The sequence below is a fragment of the Mytilus californianus genome, unplaced genomic scaffold (assembly GCF_021869535.1).
Source record: "Mytilus californianus isolate M0D057914Y unplaced genomic scaffold, xbMytCali1.0.p SCAF_4, whole genome shotgun sequence".
NCBI classification, from domain to species: domain Eukaryota; kingdom Metazoa; phylum Mollusca; class Bivalvia; order Mytilida; family Mytilidae; genus Mytilus; species Mytilus californianus.
Window position 1 is genome coordinate 56,298,831 of NW_026262690.1, and position 21,611 is coordinate 56,320,441.

At 32.5% G+C, this 21,611-nt stretch overlaps 1 protein-coding gene across 3 annotated transcripts in view; it reads right to left on the reverse strand.

Annotated features, from left to right (window-relative positions):
- The window catches only part of LOC127698478 (regulator of G-protein signaling 7-like), a 115,255-nt gene that overhangs the window by 60,694 nt on the left and 32,950 nt on the right, over positions 1 to 21,611 (reverse strand). For all 3 annotated transcript variants that reach the window (XM_052201962.1, XM_052201961.1, XM_052201963.1), the window contains exons 5-6: positions 11,564 to 11,615; positions 2,883 to 3,024 (exon numbers count right to left, since the gene is read on the reverse strand). In XM_052201962.1, coding sequence (XP_052057922.1) covers positions 2,883 to 3,024; positions 11,564 to 11,615 — 194 coding nt within the window. The remainder of the gene's footprint in view (positions 1 to 2,882; positions 3,025 to 11,563; positions 11,616 to 21,611) is intronic.

Sequence of the window (21,611 nt, forward strand, 5' to 3'; positions counted from 1 at the left end):
AAACTCATCAGTGTTTGTTTTTCAGTTACATCTTTAAAAATGTTTTATGGCATAAAAGGTTTTTGGAGCTGATTGCACAACTTTTCTAGATTTGAGACAATTTAGAACTTAATACAAACACTTGTCTATTGTTGATGCTTTTCCTCTAAGATGTTTAATGTTTGTGGGTTTTCTTTTTTTGCTTTGTTGCTGTCTCATTGAATTATACCCTAAATCTCCAATTATAATTAATTTAATCCAAATCAACAACATGGTATCAGAGGAAAAGATTTTTTTTAAAGTTTATAAAGAAGATAAAGGCTACTTATCTTAATAGCTCACAATAGAAGATAGACAACATACTCTTGAAAATACAAGCATTCTGTGAGTATTGCATGGCAATACATAGTCCCCTACCGATTAAAGATTCATTGTAATGGAACAAAATTCTAACATGATCTATAAATTTTCATGGTGTAAACTACATAAAATAACAAACAAACCTACCACTAAATTCTTCAAACAATTTACTAAAGAAAAGGAAAAAAATTCAAAATGTAATTTATCATTGATACAATGTCTTCTAAAAAATGAGTTATTTCCCTTTGAACAGAAATCTAGTAATTAATAAGTATTTCATCAAAAAATTAATTTTAGGGAAAGGGCTTTCACTGAACAAGGAGAAAAGCTTAAATCGTGAAAATTGAACTTGACCTGTAACTTGTCAAGATAAAACAATACACCAAATATCAAATCAATATCTTCAAGCATGAAGAAAAATAGTCTGGAAAACTGATTTGCCGGACTGACAGATGGACAGACAGACAGAAGGACAGACAGACAGACGGACAGAGTGCAAACCTAAAGTTCCCTTCGACTTCGTCGGTAGGGGACTAATAAACCACAAAAGAAGTGAGTACAAAAATTATAGTATTTTTACAGAATTTTCTTTAACTGATAAATCTCAGAGTAAAATTTGATCAGTTTTCATTTTTAGTGAATACTAAGTCCATGATATAAATTTATTTCAGTTGGCTTGACTCAATCATTTTTCTGATTTTGATGCGGATAGCAAATAATTTTATTGCTAGTTATTTTGTCACCTCCCTGGCAGTCTAACAGCTTCATCAAATGATGATCATATTGATTTTAGAAGCCCATGTAGGGGCAGTTAGACAGGATATGTTTTTGTCCCTAACAATATTTTTTCCTTTCCCGGGGACAGTCTAAAATCTAAACTTTCATCCACTTCTGACGTCCTTTATCCTGTTTTATATCAATCTAGTAGATTTTTCGTATTCATATTCTGATCCTGTGTATGCTTTTCAGGTTGATAATGGATATATACAACCAATTAAGTTTTTATAGAAAATAATATAAAAATCTAAAATGAATAAAGAAAATCCCTCAGCAGCTTAAGGGAGCCTTGAAACAGAATTACATAGTGTAATCAAATTCAACATAATAAAGGCATAGTTCAATATCAACATAATGAATATAGCAATTACTTTTAATTGGCTTCTAACATGACAATAATATCTTTAATCAAAATCTTAAAGAAAAACTTGTTGCTGTTAACTGCATAATCTTTTTAATGATTTTTAGGAGTCAAATGTTCTGAAGGAACACTGTTCATTCAAATTAATTAAAGTTATCACAAGTTTTCATCTTTTCTTATCTTGTTATAGAGCTCATCATGACTGCATTCTATTGCATAGGAATACAGATAGATCAAGGTATAGTGCATCATAGAAGTTTCAGTGCAGTAGGAATGTAAATTTTAGGTCATTAATGATTTTGGGGAAAATTCATTGATATTTGTACCTTTAGTCAAATATAAAAGCAGGTTCTAGATTTCTACCCTCACATGCCCTGCATACATATAACAAATATTATAAAGGGACATAACTCAAGAAGGGAAAAAGTGACGACACCCAACTTCAAACTTGATCTGTGTTTTGTGGTTATAAGCATTGTGTATAAATTTCATAACATTTGGTTGAGAGAAACTCAAGTTAGATAACGGATACTAATTTCGGGACGAAGGACGAATGTACAGACAGACAAGGGTAACATTTAATGCCCCCTCCCCTGTTGAATAATTATCAATTTCACTCAAATTTGATGGATTTGATTATGTGATTATACTAGCTTCTTTGTGAGACTACTCAATAGCTTTGATTATGTGATTATGCTTTCTTCTTTTGGTGACTATTTGATGGTATTGATTATGTGATTATAATGGTTTCTTCTGGAGACCATTTGATGGTTTTGATTATGTAATTATACTGGATTCTTTGAGGGACTATTTGATGGTTTTGATTATGTGATTATAATGGTTTCTTCTGGAGACTATTTGATGGTATTGATTATGTGATAATAATGAATTCTTCTGGAGACTATTTGATGGTATTGATTATGTGATTATAATGGTTTCTTCTGGAGACTATTTGATGGTTTTGATTATATAATTATAATGGATTTTTTTGGAGACTACTCAGACCATGGCTTTGATTCTGTGATTATACTGGCTTTTTTTGGGAGACTACTTGATAGATCTAATTATGTGTTTATACTTGATTCTGTAAGACACTACTTGGTGGTTTTGATTATGTGATTATAATGGATTCTTTGAGAGACTTCTAGATGGTTTGATTATGTGATTATAATGGATTCTTTGAGAGACTTCTAGATGGTTTGATTATGTGATTAAAATGGATTCTTTGAGAGACTTCTAGATGGTTTGATTACCCGGTATGTGATAATAACAGATTCTTTGGAAGACTACCTGGTGACTTTGATTTTGTTATATTTTATGTCTTTTTGGGGATGCATCATATTTTAATTTTACTTTGCATCACTTTAACTTTTGCACTCTTCTGGTCTTCACTTTATAAACTTACTTAGCTTGAGCCTCTGCTTGCATAAAAATAAATTCCCACTTCCGTGAAAACATTTTCTGTAACCTTGCCAAGTTTTCTGCCTCATAGTCTGCTAGTTCTAATCTCTGTTTGTTTTGCATCGTTCTCTTGCATAAATAAACAGCTAAGTAAAAAAAAATAAAATTGTATAATTATATTAGAAAATTTTAATTAATCAAATTACTGCTGAATTAAGTTACATAATAAACATGAGGAATAAATCAAACTTTAAATTGTATAATCAAACTACATATAAAATCAAATATGCAGTGAACAAAAGGCAGGTCATGAACTGAGCAAGATTCCAAATAACTCAAGAATGGTTAAAGTGGCCCCACCAAAACTCAAACTTGATCTTTATTTTGTGGTAATAGGCATTGTGTATATGTTTCATAAAATTTGGTTGAGGCAAACTTAAGTTAGAGAACGGAAACTAAAAATTTTGCAATTTTTCCATTTATGAAGGGGCATAACTCTAAAATGGTTAGAGTGACGCTACCAAAATTCAATCTTGATCTGTATTTTGTGGTAATAAGCATTGTCTTTAAGTTTCATAACATTTGGTTGAGGCAAACTTAAGTTAGAGAACGGAAACTAAAAATTTTGCAATTTTTCCATTTATAAAGGGCATTACTCTAGAACGGTTAGAGTGATGCTACCAAAATTCAAACTTGATCTGTATTTGGTGATAATAACCATTGTGTATAAGTTTCATTACATTTGGTTGAGGCAAACTTAAGTTAGAGAACGGAAACTAAATATTTTGCAATTTTTCCATTTATAAAGGGGCATAACTCTAGAACAGTTAGAGTGACACTACCAAAATTCAATCTTGATCTGTGTTTTGTGGTAATAAGCATTGTGTATAAGTTTCATAACATTTGGTTGAGGCAAACTCAAGTTAGAGAACAGAAACTAAACATTTTGTAATTTTTCCATTTATAAAAGGGCCATAACTCTAGAATGGTACAAGTGATGCCACCAAAATTCAAACTTAATCTGTGGTTTGTTGTAATAAGCATTGTGTATAAGTTTCATAACATTTGGTTGAGGCAAACTTAAGTAAGAGAACGGAAACTAAAAATTTTGTAATTTTTCCATTTATAAAGGGGCATAACTCTAGAACGGTTAAAGTGACACCACCAAAATTCAAACTTGATCTTTGTTCTGTGGTAATTAGCATTGTGTATAAGTTTCATAACATTTGGTTGAGGAAAACTCAAGTTAGAGAACGGAAACCAATTTTGGGACGTACGTACAGACGGACAAGGGTAAAACTAAATGCCCCCTCCGCTACGGCGGGGGCATAAAAAATAAATGAACAGAGTTCCAATGTCCCCCGCGTTGCACATATTCTATTTTTTCAAGGGCAATAACTAAAAAAAAGTACTTTTTTTTTGTTTTGTTCTTTTAAACAATTTATAAATATCTGATTATCTTGCAAAAAGAAATCGAATTATATTTTAAACAGACCTCAAGGACATTAATTATAGTATACTATAAGTTTAATAAAAATCTGACAAGAATTGTACTCGTGAGAGCGCTAACGAGGCCATTTTCCATAAATTTAATATTTCCAAGGGGCATAACTCTTTTTAAAAAAGTCGATCGGCCACCATTATATAGAACTTGTCTGAGATATTGCTGATATAAACCTATAGTATACGTTATATAAAAATCTGGAAAGAACTGTACATTTGAGAGCAATAACGAGGCCATTTTCCATAAATTTAATATTTCCAAGGGACATAACTCTTTTTAAAAAAGTCGATCAGCCACCATTATAGAACTTGTCCGAGATATTGTTGATATTAACCTATAGTATTAGTTTTATAAAAATCTGGCAAGAATTGTACCTGTGAGAGCGATAACAAGACCGGACAGATGGACAGACGGACACACGGACGGATCCCCGGTATTTCTATATCCCCCGCAATGAGTTCACGAGGAACATAAACAACATGTCAGTATGATTTCTGAGCATACATCAGAAGCTTCTGGAATAACCTTCAACATGCATGCAGGCTTCTGGAATAACCTTCAACATGCATGCAGGCTTCTGGAATAACCTTCAACATGTATGTTTTGAAGTTTTGAAAGTAAACAAGAGTGCACACCCTGAAATGTCTTGCCTGCTTTTCTGACAATTGATGTTTATACTGAAAGGTTTTACAAAAAGTATCACATAAACTCAACATTTTAAAGATCCATGACAATGAGGTCAAGGTCAGATAAATCCTGTCAGACAGACATTTGTATCTTACAATTATTACATTCACCAAATATAGTTGACCTATTGCATATTGTTTATATTGAAATCTGTGGTAATCCTAGTCAAGGTAGGAGTAGTTGAGAAATTTAGTGTTAGTTTAAACTCTTAGAAGTTCGGGCATATAAACGTTGAAAATATGCCGCACAGCCCTATATTTTGACCTTTGAAAAAAATAGTAGTACATATGAACTTTCCATTCTAGGATAAGATTTTTTTCAAAACTTCTAAGTAAAAGTGGTACAGTTTTAGCCGTAAAAGGAGTTCCTACGGGAAATTGCATTGTCAATATTTACAGAAATGCAACTTACATTCAAAATTAGAATTAATTGACCAATATCACAATGAATCATAGCTAATACAATGACTAGATAGAAAGTATGTCTTTTTCACGAAAATTCAATGAAAACGGGTAAATTTCCATAGGTTTCTAAGACAGGAAACATAGAGCGCAGGCCTCGGCAAAAGAGATCTTTAAGAATAATCTTTGTTATGACATTTTACATATCGGACTTAAATATTTAGTTTGTCTAAGCCTGCGCTCTTTGTTTCTAAGGCCTTAATTTGGTTGAAATCAGTATGATTTTGTCAAATTTCGCAAAAATCTCTATTTTTGATCTATTTAGGATGTACAAATCAACACTTCAAAATAAAACTTTGACAAAAATAGTTCTATTTTATTTTCTCACATGTCTTTTCGTCAATTTAACACATTTTTTATTCTGAAACATTGAACTTAATAATCGGGGCCAAATTTGGCTCTTACCGAACTTACTCCTTTTTTTCAAGCAGTTGCTGAACCATGAAAATGAGGTCAAGGACTATGGAATTATGACAGAACTCCGTGACATAAGGTATCTGCTTAGAAGGTATGAAGCATCAAGGGGTTTTCGACCTTCTGAAATATAATGCTTTATACATATAGCTTACACTGCCACTGCCATCCCCGCCCCCAGATAGTATTACCTATGACTCGTATACTGCGACTTTCTTTGCAGACAGGACAAAAACAACCTTAATACCCTAACATAAAGACCAAGGAAAGAAAAGATATAGACCAATTGTCATCTGCTACTTCAAAATCCAAGATGGAGGAAGACGGTGTACCCCATCCACCTTAATCTGAAAAGAAAATTTACAATGCCTAAAACCCTTTTTGATGGGATGTTTAGATTGGACTAGAACAAAAGAAATTAGCATTGTGATGGTTGTGGACTCTTGTTAAGATAGGGCTGAAACAAAAGAAACTAGATATCATTGAGATGGGAGCCATCTCTGTGGGCCTCACTGTGAATAATGTGTGGTAAAAAATTTGTATCATTATCATTGGACATGGGGTTGTCAACTGAAACCAAAGTTTTTGACCTTGACCTTAGACCTAGGAAGTTGTACATGAATTATGACACACCCTCTGGTGTTGGTTTATATACATGTCAAGTATAAACTTTGAAATCATAACGGTTCTCAAGATATAGAGAGGATACGATCTTTACCATAGGACATGGGGTTGTCAACTAAAACCAAAGTTTTTGACCTTGACCTTTGACCTAGGAAGTTGTACATACATTATGACACACCCTCTGGTGTTGGTTAATATACATGTCAAGTATAAACTTTGAAATCATAACGGTTTTCTAAATATAGAGCAGACACAACTTGTTACGGATGGACGGATGGACAGACGAATGGACAGACTGACAGACAGGCGGGCAGACAGACTGATCACTATTCGGCGGGCCCTAATTAATATTGTGTAGATCATAGACTCCTGAACCAAATCAGAATAATTTTGACAAATTTCTGAGAAACTGCTGAGTCACTATTATATGTGAATGTGATTGGAATAAAAAAAATGTGGATAGTGTCCACATGTGGACACAGATGATGCCCCCGCTTGCATATCATATAGTTATAAACTGAAGAACGGTAAAAGTGACGCTACCCAAATTTGAACTTGATCTGAGTTTTGTGGTAATAAGCATTGTGTGTAAGCCTCATAACATTTGGTTGAGGCTAACTTCAGTAGAGAACAGAAACTAAAAATTCATCAATTTTTCTATTTGTAAATACGCATAAGAACGGTTGTGTATAAGTTTTATAACATTTGGTTGAGACAAACTAAAGTTAGAGAACAGAAACAAAAAATTCAGCAATATTTATGTTTATAAATGGACATAACTCTAGAATGGTAAAAGTGTCACCACCAAATTTCGTACTTGATCTGTATTATGTAGTAATAAGCATTGTGTATAAGTTTCGTAACATTTGGTTGAGGCAAACTAAAGTTAGAAAACGGAAACAAAAAATTAAACTGAGTTTTGTGGTAAAAAGCATTATATATACATTTCATTACATTAATTTAAGACAAACTCAAGTTAGAGAACAGAAACGAAAAATTCAGCAATTTTTCCATTTGTAAATGGGCATAACTCTAGAAAAGTAATCAAAGTGCTTGTAAGCACTGAATGGTAAAGATTGCTTTAATTTATCAGTAGGAAGTAAAATTGAATATTGCATTGTATAAAGCATTGGTTGTAGTTGATTCAACTACCATTATGCACAAAGAAAGATAACTCCAATTTTCAAAGAAGACTTTAAAATATTTTTAGAAATGAAGGGTAAAAATTGCTTTAATTTATCAGTGGAAGGTAAAATTAAACATTGCATTGTATAAAGCATTGATTGTAGTTGATTCAACTATAATCATGGACAAAGAAAGATAACTCCAATTTTAATAAAATGCTCCGCAGGGCGCAGCTTGATAAGACCGCAGAGGTCGAACCCTGAACAGTTGGGGCAAGTATGGACACAACATTCAAGCTTGATACAGCTTTGCATTTGGATTGTGATTAAATATTTGACACAGCATAGGTTTCTGACACAGAATGAATGTGGTCTAAGAACTTAAAAATTTTAAATTGGACATTCACCTATTATGGTCCAATATCCAAAATCTAAATACATGGTTAGATTCAGCATATCAAAGAACCCCAAGAATTCAATTTTTGATGAAATCAAACAAAGTTTAATTTTGGACCCTTTTGACCTCAATGTGGACAAAGTTGATAAGGGGGCCCAAAAATCAAAAATCTAAATACATGGTTAGATTCAGCATATCAAAGAACCCCATATATTCAATTTTTGTTGAAATCAAACAAAGTTTAATTTTGGACCCCGATTTGGACCAACTTGAAAACTGGGCCCATAATCAAAAATCAAAATACATGTTTAGATTCAGCATATCAAAGAACCCTAAGAATTCAATTTTTGTTAAAATCAAACTAAGTTTAATTTTGGACCCTTTGGACCTTAATGTAGACCAATTTGAAAACGGAACCAAAAATTAAGAATCTAAATACACAGTTAGATTCTGCATATCAAAGAACCCCAATAATTCAATTTTTGATGAAATCAAACAAAGTTTAAGTTTGGACCCTTCGGACCTCAATGTGGACCAATTTAAAAACGGGGCCCAAAATCCAAAAACTAAATACATGGTTAGATTCAGCATATTAAAGAACCCCAAGAATTCAAGAATAAAACCCCATTGAAATTGGTCAAGAAATAAGCAATTTATACAAAGTATCTTCTTTTGCACAATACTGTGCAATTAAATATTTCTTGCTATTGTGCAATACTGTACAATTGACAATTTCTTGCTATTGCGCAATATTGTGCTATTGGATATTTCTTGCTATTGCGCAATACTGTGCAATTGAAGATTTCTTGCTATTGTGCAATACTGTGCAATTGAAGATTTCTTGCTATTGTGCAATACTGTGCAATTGAAAATTTCTTGCTATTGCACAATACTTATTGTATAATAATTTACACATCCTGTTTGGTGTGTATCTCCTACCATATCATTTTTATTTGCTTTTAAAGATAAATCAGAAATAACCAACTTAAAATGAAAAATTTTAAAAGAAAAAAAAAAGGAAAAAAAAAAAATCCCCCCCCCAAATTTTTTGAACCCCCTTATGATTCATCACCCCCAAACTCAATCCCAGCCTTCCTTTGTGGTATGGTACCTTGCAGTACAATTTCAGAGAGATCCATAAACTTGAACACAAGTTATTGTCTGGAAACTAGAAAAATGTGTTTTTTGGCCCCTTTTTGGCCCCAAATTCCTAAACAATTAGGGCAATTACCCCCAAACTCAAACCCAGCTTTCCCTTTGTGATATGGAACCTTGTAGTACAATTTCAGAAAGATCCATACACTTACACACAAGTTATTGTCCTGAAACTAGAAAAATGCTTGTTTTTGGCCCCTCATTCCTAAAATATTGAGGCAATTACCCCCATCATCAATCCCAGCCTTCCCTTTGTGGTATGGTACCTTGCAGTACAATTTCAGAGAGATCCATACACTTGAACACAAGTAATTGTCTGGAAACTAGAAAAATGCTTATTTTTGGCCCCTTTTTGGCCCCCAATTCCTAAACGTTTCAGCAATTACCCCCAAACTCAATTCCAGCTTTCCCTTTGTGATATGGAACCTTGTAGTACAATTTCAGAAAGATCCATACACTAACACACAAGTTAATGTCATGAAACTAGAAAAATGCTTGTTTTTTGCCCCTTTTTTGGCCCCTAATTCCTAAAATTTTGAGGCAATTACCCCCAAAATCAATCCCAGCATTCCTTTTGTGATATGGAACCTTGTGGTACAATTTCAGAGAGATCCATACACTAACACACAAGTTATGTCTGGAAGTTACAAAAATGCTTATTTTTGGCCCCTTTTTGGCCCCTAATTCCTTTACTGTTGGTACCATAACCCCCAAAATCAATCCCAACCTTCCTTTTGTGGTATTGAACCTTGTGGTAAAATTTCATAGAGATCCATTCACTTAAACTAAAGTTAGAGTGCGAAAACCAATGTGTCTTCGGACGACGACAACAACGACAACGACGACGACGACGCCAACGTCATACCAATATACGACCACAAAAATTTTTTTGCGGTCGTATAAAAATACTTGATATTTAGAAAAAAAAATGAAAAATTCAGCAATTTTTCCATTTGTAAAGGGCATAACTCTAGAACAGTAAAAGTAACGGCACAAAAATTCAAACTTGATCTGTATATTGTGATAATAAGCATTGTGTATAATATTCATAACATTTGGTTGAGGCAAACTTAAGTTAGAGAACGGAAACGAAAAATTTTGCAATTTTTCCATTTGTAAAGGGGCATAACTCTAGAACGGTTATAGTGATGCCACCAAAATTCAAACTTGATCTGTATTTAGTGGTAATAAGCATTGTGTATAAGTTTCATAACATTTGGTTGAGGCAAACTAAAGTTAGAGAACGGAAACCAACTTTGGGACATAGGGACGGACGTACAGACGGACAAGGGTAAAACTTAATGCCCCCTCTGCTACAGCGGGGGCATAAAAAACAAATTATGGGCACTGAATACCCCAGTCTTAAAATGTAAACATAATTATAACTAGTTTAATATAATTGCCAATACAATTAGGCTCATACCTGTGGTTCAATCCTACAGCTTTTCTGTCGCAAAAATAGGTTACTGGCATTTTACCAGATCTCAAAATATTCATAGTTTTCGTAAACTTTGATCTAGTAACTTCAAAATAAGAACAGATCTGCCTCGCTACAAATTTCAAAATAAGTACAGATCTACCTCCCTACAAGGGACAAATTAAGTATAGATCTACCTCCCTACAAGGGATGAAATAAGTACAGATCTACCTCCCTACAAGGGACAAATTAAGTATAGATCTACTGCTCTACAAGGGACAATGACTTTGACAGCTAAAAATAATACCTATAGCCCGAAATGTAAATGCCTCGACACCTTAATAGATAGATGGATGCCTTACATTATCTTTTATATTCACTGTTTGTATCATACTAAGTTTGACAATGTTGCAACACAACTAAAAGATGTTGACTAATGCCTGTTCACACATTTAAATCAAAGTAAATATCAAAATCAAATCTCTTTGTTTAATTAAAAGTAATTTCAAGAAATTAAAGCCAGAAAAGTATTATAACCTTTGTATGTCCTAATCATAAACATAACAGGAATGCTACCCAGATGGATTAGTTGATACATCATAGAAATTCCAACTTTCATAACGAAAAGATTATCCCTGAGGGTAAACGTAAGGTTTTAACACTGTTCTGATGTTTATGAGGAATAACAGCATTAATTATCAAAGACTACAAGTCTATCATGAACTATAAACACATACCATTTATTATGGATATCTTTTATCAAAGCAATGTAATCCATTTTTTTTATGTGTAGCACCTTTGAGGATGTAGTTATGATAGTCATATTTCATGAACTTAAATAATTGTCATAAAATACATGCATATGAAAATAATCAGATCCTGATTAAAATAAGATTTATTACCATAATCTGTATTCTCTGGTTCTCCACATCTTGATGGCCAAAAACATGGGGTCTGAAAATAGACATTGTAATTGATATAATTATAGTTTCTATAATAACAGAGTGGACATAGATAAGGCTCAGACATAGATAAGGCTCGCCTTCATGTTATTTTGATAGTATATAACAAATGTTGAAATTAAAATGGCAATACTTTTTAAACATGTAAACTAAGCAAAATTTTGTATGTCAATTTAACATAACTGGGCAGGAGCAAATCATATCCATGGAATTTTTACTGCTATTTGGTAGGGTTGTTGTCTCTTTGACAAATTCCCTGTTTCCATCCTCAATTCTATTTGTAAAAAGTTTCAAAATAATAAATTCAAATTCAAATTCTTTTATTTTCCTAATCACAGATAGACCATGACAAAAGGTGAAGGGCCAAAATATATCCATGGAAAAGCTTTTGGTTAATGCTAATACAACTGCATATCAAATATTATTGATTTATCATAAGAAGTTCCCCTTAATATGAACTTATCACAAAATTTAACAAATTCTTGCTGACAAAGCTGATGCCAGAAACAGTAGGCCTTAGTCACATCTGTGAATTTGTTGAAGAGCAAAATACAAACCAAAAGCATGTTAAAACAATTGACATTTCCTAACTCCAAGGTAGATTATCTTTCAAAAAATAAAGACAACAGAAAGAGGTGATATTGTTATAAAGGAATGCAAGTGATGATATTAACTGAAATGGACATTTGGGACATGAGTGAACAAATATCTAAAATCAGCATCCACTGAAGGAACAATATTCACTACTACCGGTACTGTAAAGTCCTCTGCTTCAATACTTTTACTAGCCTTTCCACGACTTACAGGATGAAGGATAGCAATAACAGATAAGTCGGTTAGAAATATACATTCCATTGTATAGTCCATGGGTTACATTTTCTGACAGTACACCAATTACCCCTTCTTCAATCTTGTATTATGATTGTACTTATTATGTATACAGTAAACAGCTGTTGCAGCTGCTAATTCTAAGCATATTAGGTTAAATATCATATATAATATTACCATAAGGTTATATATAATTTTGACACACATAAATATATAATGCAATAATTGGTACATTTTTAGAGATCTATAAAAATAAAACAATTATACAATTTGAAAAAATGTTCAATGTTTGCTGCTAATTTTCATAATTATCAGTTAATTTCACACTAGATAAACTAGCAGACATTATAAACTTTAGAAACAACATGTTATAAGTATTAACAACAATTTGGAGCACATTACAGATCACATCAGTTTCTGCTTGATAAGTCATATTTGCATGTTTCATCTGTCCACTCACACCTTTCCATGTATCTTAAATGGTATTTTCATGTTCTTTGACATCTTTTTAATGATAATCACTGTAAGTTTGTCCAGATTACCAATATCTAGTATAACCTTTATGTTACAGCATGTATATATGAAACAAAAAGTGGTATGATTGACAATGAGACATTTGAGCTAGTGAAGTACTTCTAAAGCTCAGTCGGTTAAAGCGCTGCCTTGTATCACAAAGTTCCTGGGTTCAAGTCCTGGAGGAGACAAAGTGATTTTGTAAGAAGAATCATGCTCTCCAGTTACATTGCTTCCCTCAGTATATGTAGTAAATACATAGCCAGCCGTAAGCAGTTGAACTAGTGAAGAACTTCTTAAGCTGAGTCGGTTAAAGCGCTGCCTTGTAACACAGAGGTCTCATGTTAGTGTTCCGGAGGAGACAAAGTGATTTTGTAAGAAGAATCATGCTCTCAGGTAACACACTCTCATTATCATGAAATAATATTATTTTATCATTAGTTAGCCTTTGAGGATGAAAATTTTAATTAAAAAAAATGGGGAATGTGTCCAATGGACACATGATGCCCCCGCTTGCATATCATATAAAGTTATAAAGGGACAAATCTGAAGAACGGTAAAAGTGACGCTACCAAAATTTTTACTTGAACTAAGTTTTGTGGTAATAAGTATTGTGTATACATAAAATTTGGTTGAGGCAAACTTAAGTTAGAGAACGGACACCATTTGTAAAGAGGCATAACTCTAGAAAAGTAAAAGTGGCACCACCAAAATTCAAAATTAATCTGTATTTTCTGGTAATAAGCATTGTGTATAAATTCCATAACATTAGGTTGAGGTTAATTTAAATTAGAGAACGGAAACGAAAAATCAAGCAATGTTTCCATTTGTAAAGGGGCATAACTCTAGAACGGTTAAAGTGACGCCACCAAAATTCAAACTTGATCTGTGTTTTGTGGTAATAAGCATTGTTGATAAGTTTCATAACTTTTGGTTGAGGCAAACTAAAGTGAGAGAACGGAAACCAACTTTGGGACGTACGGATGTATGTACGTACAGACAGACAGAAAGGGTTAAACTTAATGCCCCCGCATAAAAATACAGAAAGTTGGCAAAAAAGACAAATTCAAAATCAATATTGTGGATAAATTTGTCATAATTAAATCAAATCAAATCATTTTATTGGTGTAAAATCCAAATATTGAGTTATTACCAAGACAAACATGACAATATTTAGAAACATACAAATTTAAGCAACATTCATATTACTGGTATATAAGTATCTTGTATTTTGATATTTTGGAAAAAGTCCATTTTTATTTAAACTTTTGTTGCTATCAAAAATTTGTTAAAACACTTTTTTTGTGAAATTATATGACACATTTTACACCAAGTCAACCAAGAATCAACATTGTAACATTAATTTAACAGATTCTGATGACAGTAAATATTTGACTACATTAATGTTCATATTACATTATGTTCACTTGCCATGATAAATTCCAAGTGCTCTTGTACAAAGTAAACAAAGAAATTCACCATTGCAAATCAACTGCTATAAAATCTTAAAACAAAGGTTCAAAATAACAGCTTCTGTACGTAAGCTAATGATCTGCTAAAATAAGTCCAAATTTCTATAACTTTGTTATGGTTACTTAGTAAATGTCATAAAATGCAATCCATTAATTGTGTTCTCTAATGGGAGTCTTAAAAAGGGTATCTTTAAGTATTTTTTTCCTATTATGATTGATGTTTTACATTAATTATTCATAAATACCATGAAAATACATGCCACATAGGATTTATGCTCAATAAATATTTTTTTCTTTTACCATTATATTTAAAATGAATAATTCAATGGCACTAAACTTTCAACACAAATATGTGAGTTCATTGCATGCAACAAAATTGATAAAAAAAAACATGATATCTAATCATACTGTATGTTGTAAAATGTATGCATATAAATAGGGTTGCTACTTGTTGAAGGCTGTACAGTGACCTATAGTTGCTTACAGCCAATGATCTCATTGGCAATCATACCACATCTCATTATTATTTTTTTTTTAATGTTGTGTCACTTGTCAAGTATTCCTAAAACTCTTTTAATATCAATAACCTAACATTTCATTTTATAAACATTAACATGTCAAATTTACCAAAATGTCAAAGTCAATAGTTATCAAAGGTACCAGGCTTATAATTTTATACGCCAGACGCGCGTTTCGTCTACATAAGACTCATCAGTGACGCTCAGATCAAAAAAGTTTGAAAGCCAAAACAAGTACAAATTTGAAGATCATTGAGGATCAAAAATTCCAAAAAGTTGTGCCAAATACGGCTAAGGTAATCTATGCCTGGGATAAGAAAATCCTTAGTATTTCGAATAATTCATACTTTTGCAAACAGTAAATTTATAAAAATGACCATATAATTGTGTATTCATGTCAACACCGAAGTGCTGACTACTGGGCTGGTGATACCCTTGGGGACGAAACATCCACCAGCAGTGGCATCGACCCAGTGGTGTAAATAGTTATCAAAGGTACCAGGCTTATAATTTTAAACGCCAGAGCAATGGTTTAGTGGGGCTTAAACAATCCAGCCATTTTTAAAAGGGGGGGGGGGGGGGGGGGGGAGGCGTGTCCCAACCCAGGATAAAGGAGGGGTTCCAACTATATGTCCCTATTCAAATGCATTGATCATCAAAAAAAGGGAGGTTGTCAATTAGGAAAAATTATGATAATGGCAACCCCTTGAAAGTCTGTTTGCCAGTAGTTTACAACTTTTCTAGACTTAGAATGATTTAGAGCCTAAAGAAAAGTATACATTTTTCTATTGTTTTTTAAAAATTGTATGTTAATCTCCAGATGTCTTTTTTTTTAGACTGTATAGATTTTGATCATTGTTGAAGGCTGTACAGTGACCTATGGTAGGTAACTTCTACGTCATTTGGTCTCTGTTGGTCAGTTGTTTTATTTGAAATCATACCACATTTTCATATTTCTATACTAATTATGAAAACTTTGCAAATTATTTATACAGTCAATGGACCACCACTGATGGATTCAGGGCATGGTTTAATAACCTCAATCTTAATTAACTGATGCTGACGTAAATGCAAATGCATATGCTAAATAATACAGCTGTAAAGTACACTTATTTTTAACAAAACAAGAACTATATGCTTTTAAAATATCCTCATTCTTATTCAAGACATCAAAAGCAATATATTGACATCCAGATCACTGAGACATGCATTCAAATGAAAAAGCAATACAATGCAACACATCTCTTCACAACAATTCAATAGTAATTACATCACAGAGAATGTCCTGATTCGTAATAATCTGTAATTTACAACTACACAACCACAATCGATGACAACAATCTGATAACTTGTTGCCTATTGAGACAGCAAGTACACAGATACATATTGGAAAGAAAGGTATTGACTTCTGACTTCTCCCATAGATGGAAGAAAAATATACCAATAAGTAAAAACCAATCTTTCCATAACTTTTCAATATTACTATCATGGCTACAGTAGCCCAATGGGAGGGAGACAAGGTCATTTAATTCCTTATTAAGTCTTGGTTCATTGGTTTTTTCTAGAGGTAGAGGTTATTCTAAATTTCTCAACTATTTACAGTTCACTTAGTATAAAAGTAGAAATATCTCATGAAATCAGATGAGTTTGGACCTATTTGAAGGAATGATGGGATTGGCATTTCAGGTTTTAGTAAGTGACCAAAAAAGTTTGACAAAGTTTGGTATTATTTGGCCAAGCTTTTTCAGAGAAAGTATGTAAAACATAAAGCATTTTAGAGAGTCTGAGGTTATCTTGGATAACAGACAAATAGATTGTCTTTTAAATCATATAGTTTTGAAAAGACCACTCTACTGTTTGGCCCAGCAGTTTCAATAGTAACTGATTCAAAACCTGTCAAAACAGTAGTATTCTCAAAGACAACAGGAATCTAGTAAACTCTGATAACCTTCAGACATCACATTAATGTTTTATATTTCTAATCTGATAAATGGTTCATGATCAAAATGGAAATGAAGCATATTTGATTAATTATTACTTTTCATTTTTGTCTTTTAATCCTGTATCAAATGGGAACAGGAACAGCCATAAAGATTCTTTTTACTTCACTCAATGGGAAATATGATTTTCATTTGTACAAACAAAGTGAAATTTGTACATATATGTGTGTTTGATTAACCAAGTGTAGAATGTTTTGTCCAAACAAAATTGATTATTTCCTCTGAGAGATGAATCCTAATATGCAATGACAAACACATGATTGGTTTTGTTATAACTCGGTTGAAAATATTGATGAAACAGGAGATGGAATAGTAAAGATTCATTTCTGATGACCCGCAGCATTTGATGGGAGATGTATGGTAGATATTTGACATTTCATTTGTGAAATGTGACAATAGATTTTGGTTAATATAAGTTGTAATTTGTTCCTCATGGTTTCAGATAATTATGTCCACTGTTCCATTTTCTGAAGTTTTAATGCTTTAATTTTGCAAGACATCAAACAATATAATTCTTAGAACATAAACCATATTAGGACATATTTGTTTAAAGCAACATGTTTTTTCCCCATATTTCACAATAAATCATATATAGAATCCATTACATCTATATTGTGTGTTACAGCCACTCTTCAAATTGATTAGTTTGTATTGCACATGCTTGTTTTACCCATCACCCTGCTTGAGACATTATAAATTAGAATATTCTTACATTTCAAACAAAATGAATTAGATTAAATGTGTACCATACTTGTTTTTTTCGTTTATCGTTTTTACATAAATCAGGCCATTAGTTTTCTCTTTTAAACTGTTTTACATTTGTCATTTCGGTGCCTGTTATAGCTGACAATGCAGTATGCTCATTGTTGAAGGCTGTTCTCTTCTACGCCATTTGGCTCTGCTGGAGTTTTGTCTCATTGTCAATCATAGCCCATCTTTCTTTTTTTCTCACAGAAGGCTTTCTTTCTCAATTTTTTTTAAAGGGAGGAGAAAGATACCAAAGGGATTTTCACACTTAAAAGTCTAAAACAAACTGACAATGCCATGGCAAAAAAACGAAAAATTGCCATTGCACAAGGTCATGTTTTTCTCTGACTGTTAATGATGTCTTTACACTAAATCCATTGGATGTTGGATGTGTACTGATTGATATTTTAGTCTTAGATACATGTTTTTTTTTATTACCGGTAGTTGTTATTGGCTTTGAACTAGCTGTCAGTAACTGCGAGTACTCTCAGATCTGTACTTAATGTCTTTTTGTTTTTGGGATGTATAAGTACCCGTCCATGTCCACTCTGTGTTTTTGTTAGATGTATTTTTGTCTGTATCCATCTGATGAGTTAAGCCTTTCTAAACTGATTTTTATAGTTTGTTCTTATGTAGTACTGTTACACCACTGTCCCAGGTTAGGGGGAGCACTCACAAACATGATTAACCCTGCCACATTCTTTATGTGCCTGTCCCAAGTCAGGAGTCTGTAGTTCAGTGGTTGTTGTTGGTTCATGGCTGTCATATTTGTTTTTTGTAAATTGTTTTGTTATAAATTAGAACGTTAGTTTTCTCAATTGAATTGTTTTATATTTTTCATGTCGGGGCCTTTAATAGCCAACCATATGGTATGGGTTTTTCTCATTGTTGAAGGCTGTACGGTTGCCTATAATTGATTACATCCACTTCCTTTGAACTTTGGTGGATAGTTGTCTCGTCGGCAATCATACCACATCTCCTTATTTTTATATAAAAAGACCAACAGTACACAAAACACAACATAGAAAACTAAAGACTATGCAACAAGAACCCAACCAAAAATCGAGTGGGGAAAAGTCACAATTGGGAAGCTTAAATCAACTCTTTTGTTCTAGAGTTTTGTTCTCAACCGACCCTAATTGTCAATTGAACACCCTTTGATGGTACATGTACCACATACATATACAATCATTTTGCCAGTTTTCCTATTTCAACCTCACTTAAACTTAGAAGATATTAGAGAAAACCATTCCTTAGGGACCTTAGCTGATGCTGCAATCTACACAGATTTAGGTTATGGAGCTAAACCATGTTGCTCTCTACCAACTTTTTGTCTTAATAATGTGATTATTATATATATCAAAATCATTAAAGATCTTTCACGATATTCAATAATTAACAAGATAAATGATGTTCCAAAATAAATTCATATACATCCAATTAGTTCATTTATCAAATACTAATAGGTCAATGTGACAATAATCAATTATAAGTTTGCTTTATAGTGGTTCCAGAAATAAGAATCTCTGTTCATTGTCTTCTCTAATCTAATTCAAAGATATGTTGATCTGTCATGAAAAGTCACTATGAAATAGGACTCATTCTGGAAGCTTAACCAGACTACTGGAGCATGAAAATTTGGTCAAAGAATACTGAAATTTCTAAAAATTCTCATCATCATCAAACTTTATATTATTTTGATTAACCTAGATTAAAGAAGGGATAGTAGTCAAAGGATGCATGATTGCACATAGGAACAAGCTGATTTCTATAGGCCTTAGGGCTCTACTTAAACAGTGAAGTATTATTCAAATCATTAACATAAGTACAGAGCTGTTAGGAACATTGAAAGAAAGATCAGCATTCACTGGGGTAAAGCTGATGACCGTAATTCGATTCACGGTCATCCCAAGATGGTGCTCGCAGAATTAGGTCAGAATCGGTATTGTCTGTTACAGTGTTTCTATGATATATTATATATGAAGCATACATTGGATTGATATAAATTTATAAAAGATTCACATGGAAATCAATTACTACCGAGAAATGTATATGAAACAGGAAATTCGATTTGAAAAAATTGCTAAGATGACTGTAAATCACAATCGAGATGACCGTAACAGTATCAGCGATTCAAAACAGGGATGATCGTAATTGGTAAAAGATGACCGTAATTTATAAAGGAAAAAAAACCTATTTATTTGAATTGAAATTGTCCTAAATGACTTTTATGAATATTCAATTATATAATTTAGTCAGTTCATCAGAAACATCAATTATGGACTATTTTTTCTAAACAAACAAAACAAATAAAAACTCATGAATAATGAACCAAAAAAAAAAACAACATTTTAAGGTAGTTAAAATCTTTTTTTACTGAGCATATAGCAAAGTTAAATCCTTTTTGCAGCCTGAGTTTGGTTCAGTTTTGTCAAACTAAGCAAAGACACATCGTTTATGAATTATTCATTTGCAAGTGAATAATATGACTTCGTTTAATCTGTATTCAAGTGAACTTCTATTGAACCCCTTAGCTAAAGATGGGTTACGCATGAAGAAGGCGTGTTCGGTTATTGAAAGGAAAAGAATGTCAATAAACTGCTTCACTGAGCGCAGCTGGATACGCCCGCAGAGGTCCAACCCTGAACAGTTGGGGCAAAAATGGACACAATATTCAAGCTTGATACAGGTCTGAATTTGGATTGTAATTAAATATTTGACATATTATAGGTTTCTGAATAAATGTAGTCACAGAACTTGAAATTGGTTATTTGAATAGAATTTATATTAAATTAAAGATTTCTTGCTTTGTGCAATACACTGTGCTGTTGTCAGACTATAAACAAATAAAGTTCAATTTCTTCTCAATGTCATATTTGAAATTTATGAAAATCAATAGGGAGATTACATCAATAGCTATAAATAATTCACCAAAGTTTCATGAGAACTGCTGAAAGCATTTTTGAGTTATTGTCCAAAAACTGGAAAATCACCCCTTTTTTGATGAATAAAACCCCATAACTCAGAAATGTAAAATCTAAAATTTAAAAAATTCTAAAGGGAGCTTACATCAACAGATATAAACAATTCACCAAAGTTTCATGAGAACTGCCTAAAGTATTTTTTAATTATGGTCCAAAAACTGGAAAATTCCCCTTTTTTTATGAATAAAACCCTGTAACTCGGAAACGTTAAATTTAAAATTTATAAAAATACAAAAGGGAGCTCATGTCAACAGATATAAACAATTCACCAAAATTTCTTGCAAGTTGTTAAAAGCATTCTTGAGTTATTGTCGGAAAACTGGAAAATCCCCCCTTTTTTAATGAATAAAACCCCAAAACTTGGAAACGGTATATCTGAAATTTATACAAAACAAAAGGGAGCTCATGTCAATAGATATAAACAATTCACCAACGTTTCATGCATATTGGTTAAAGCTTTTTTGAGTTAATGTCCGACATGTTGACGAAGGACGGACGGACAGACGGTCAACGGTATACCATAATACGTCCCGTAAACGGGCGTATAAAAAACGATTATTAACATATTGTTTTAACCTATAATATGAAATCAAACAGACCAAGAAAAATCCAATTTGCTATCTATTCATATCTATGTTTATGCTTATATACTGACAGAAAATGTTTTTAAAAAAAAACTACGATCAAACTAATGAAGGTGAGCTTTGGCAAAATATTACCAATTTATAATTTAGTCTACCACTTAGATCCTAGAACTAGTCTTGTACGAATAGCGTATTTCAAGGAGGAACCTTGACAAATTGTATAGAAAAAATGTTATTCATACATCAAGACAAAGTAAGCTCTTAATATGCTTCCCTTAGAAACATACACATGGGCTTGGTAAGTGGCTATAAATATTTTTAATAATTTTTTTTTAACTTAAT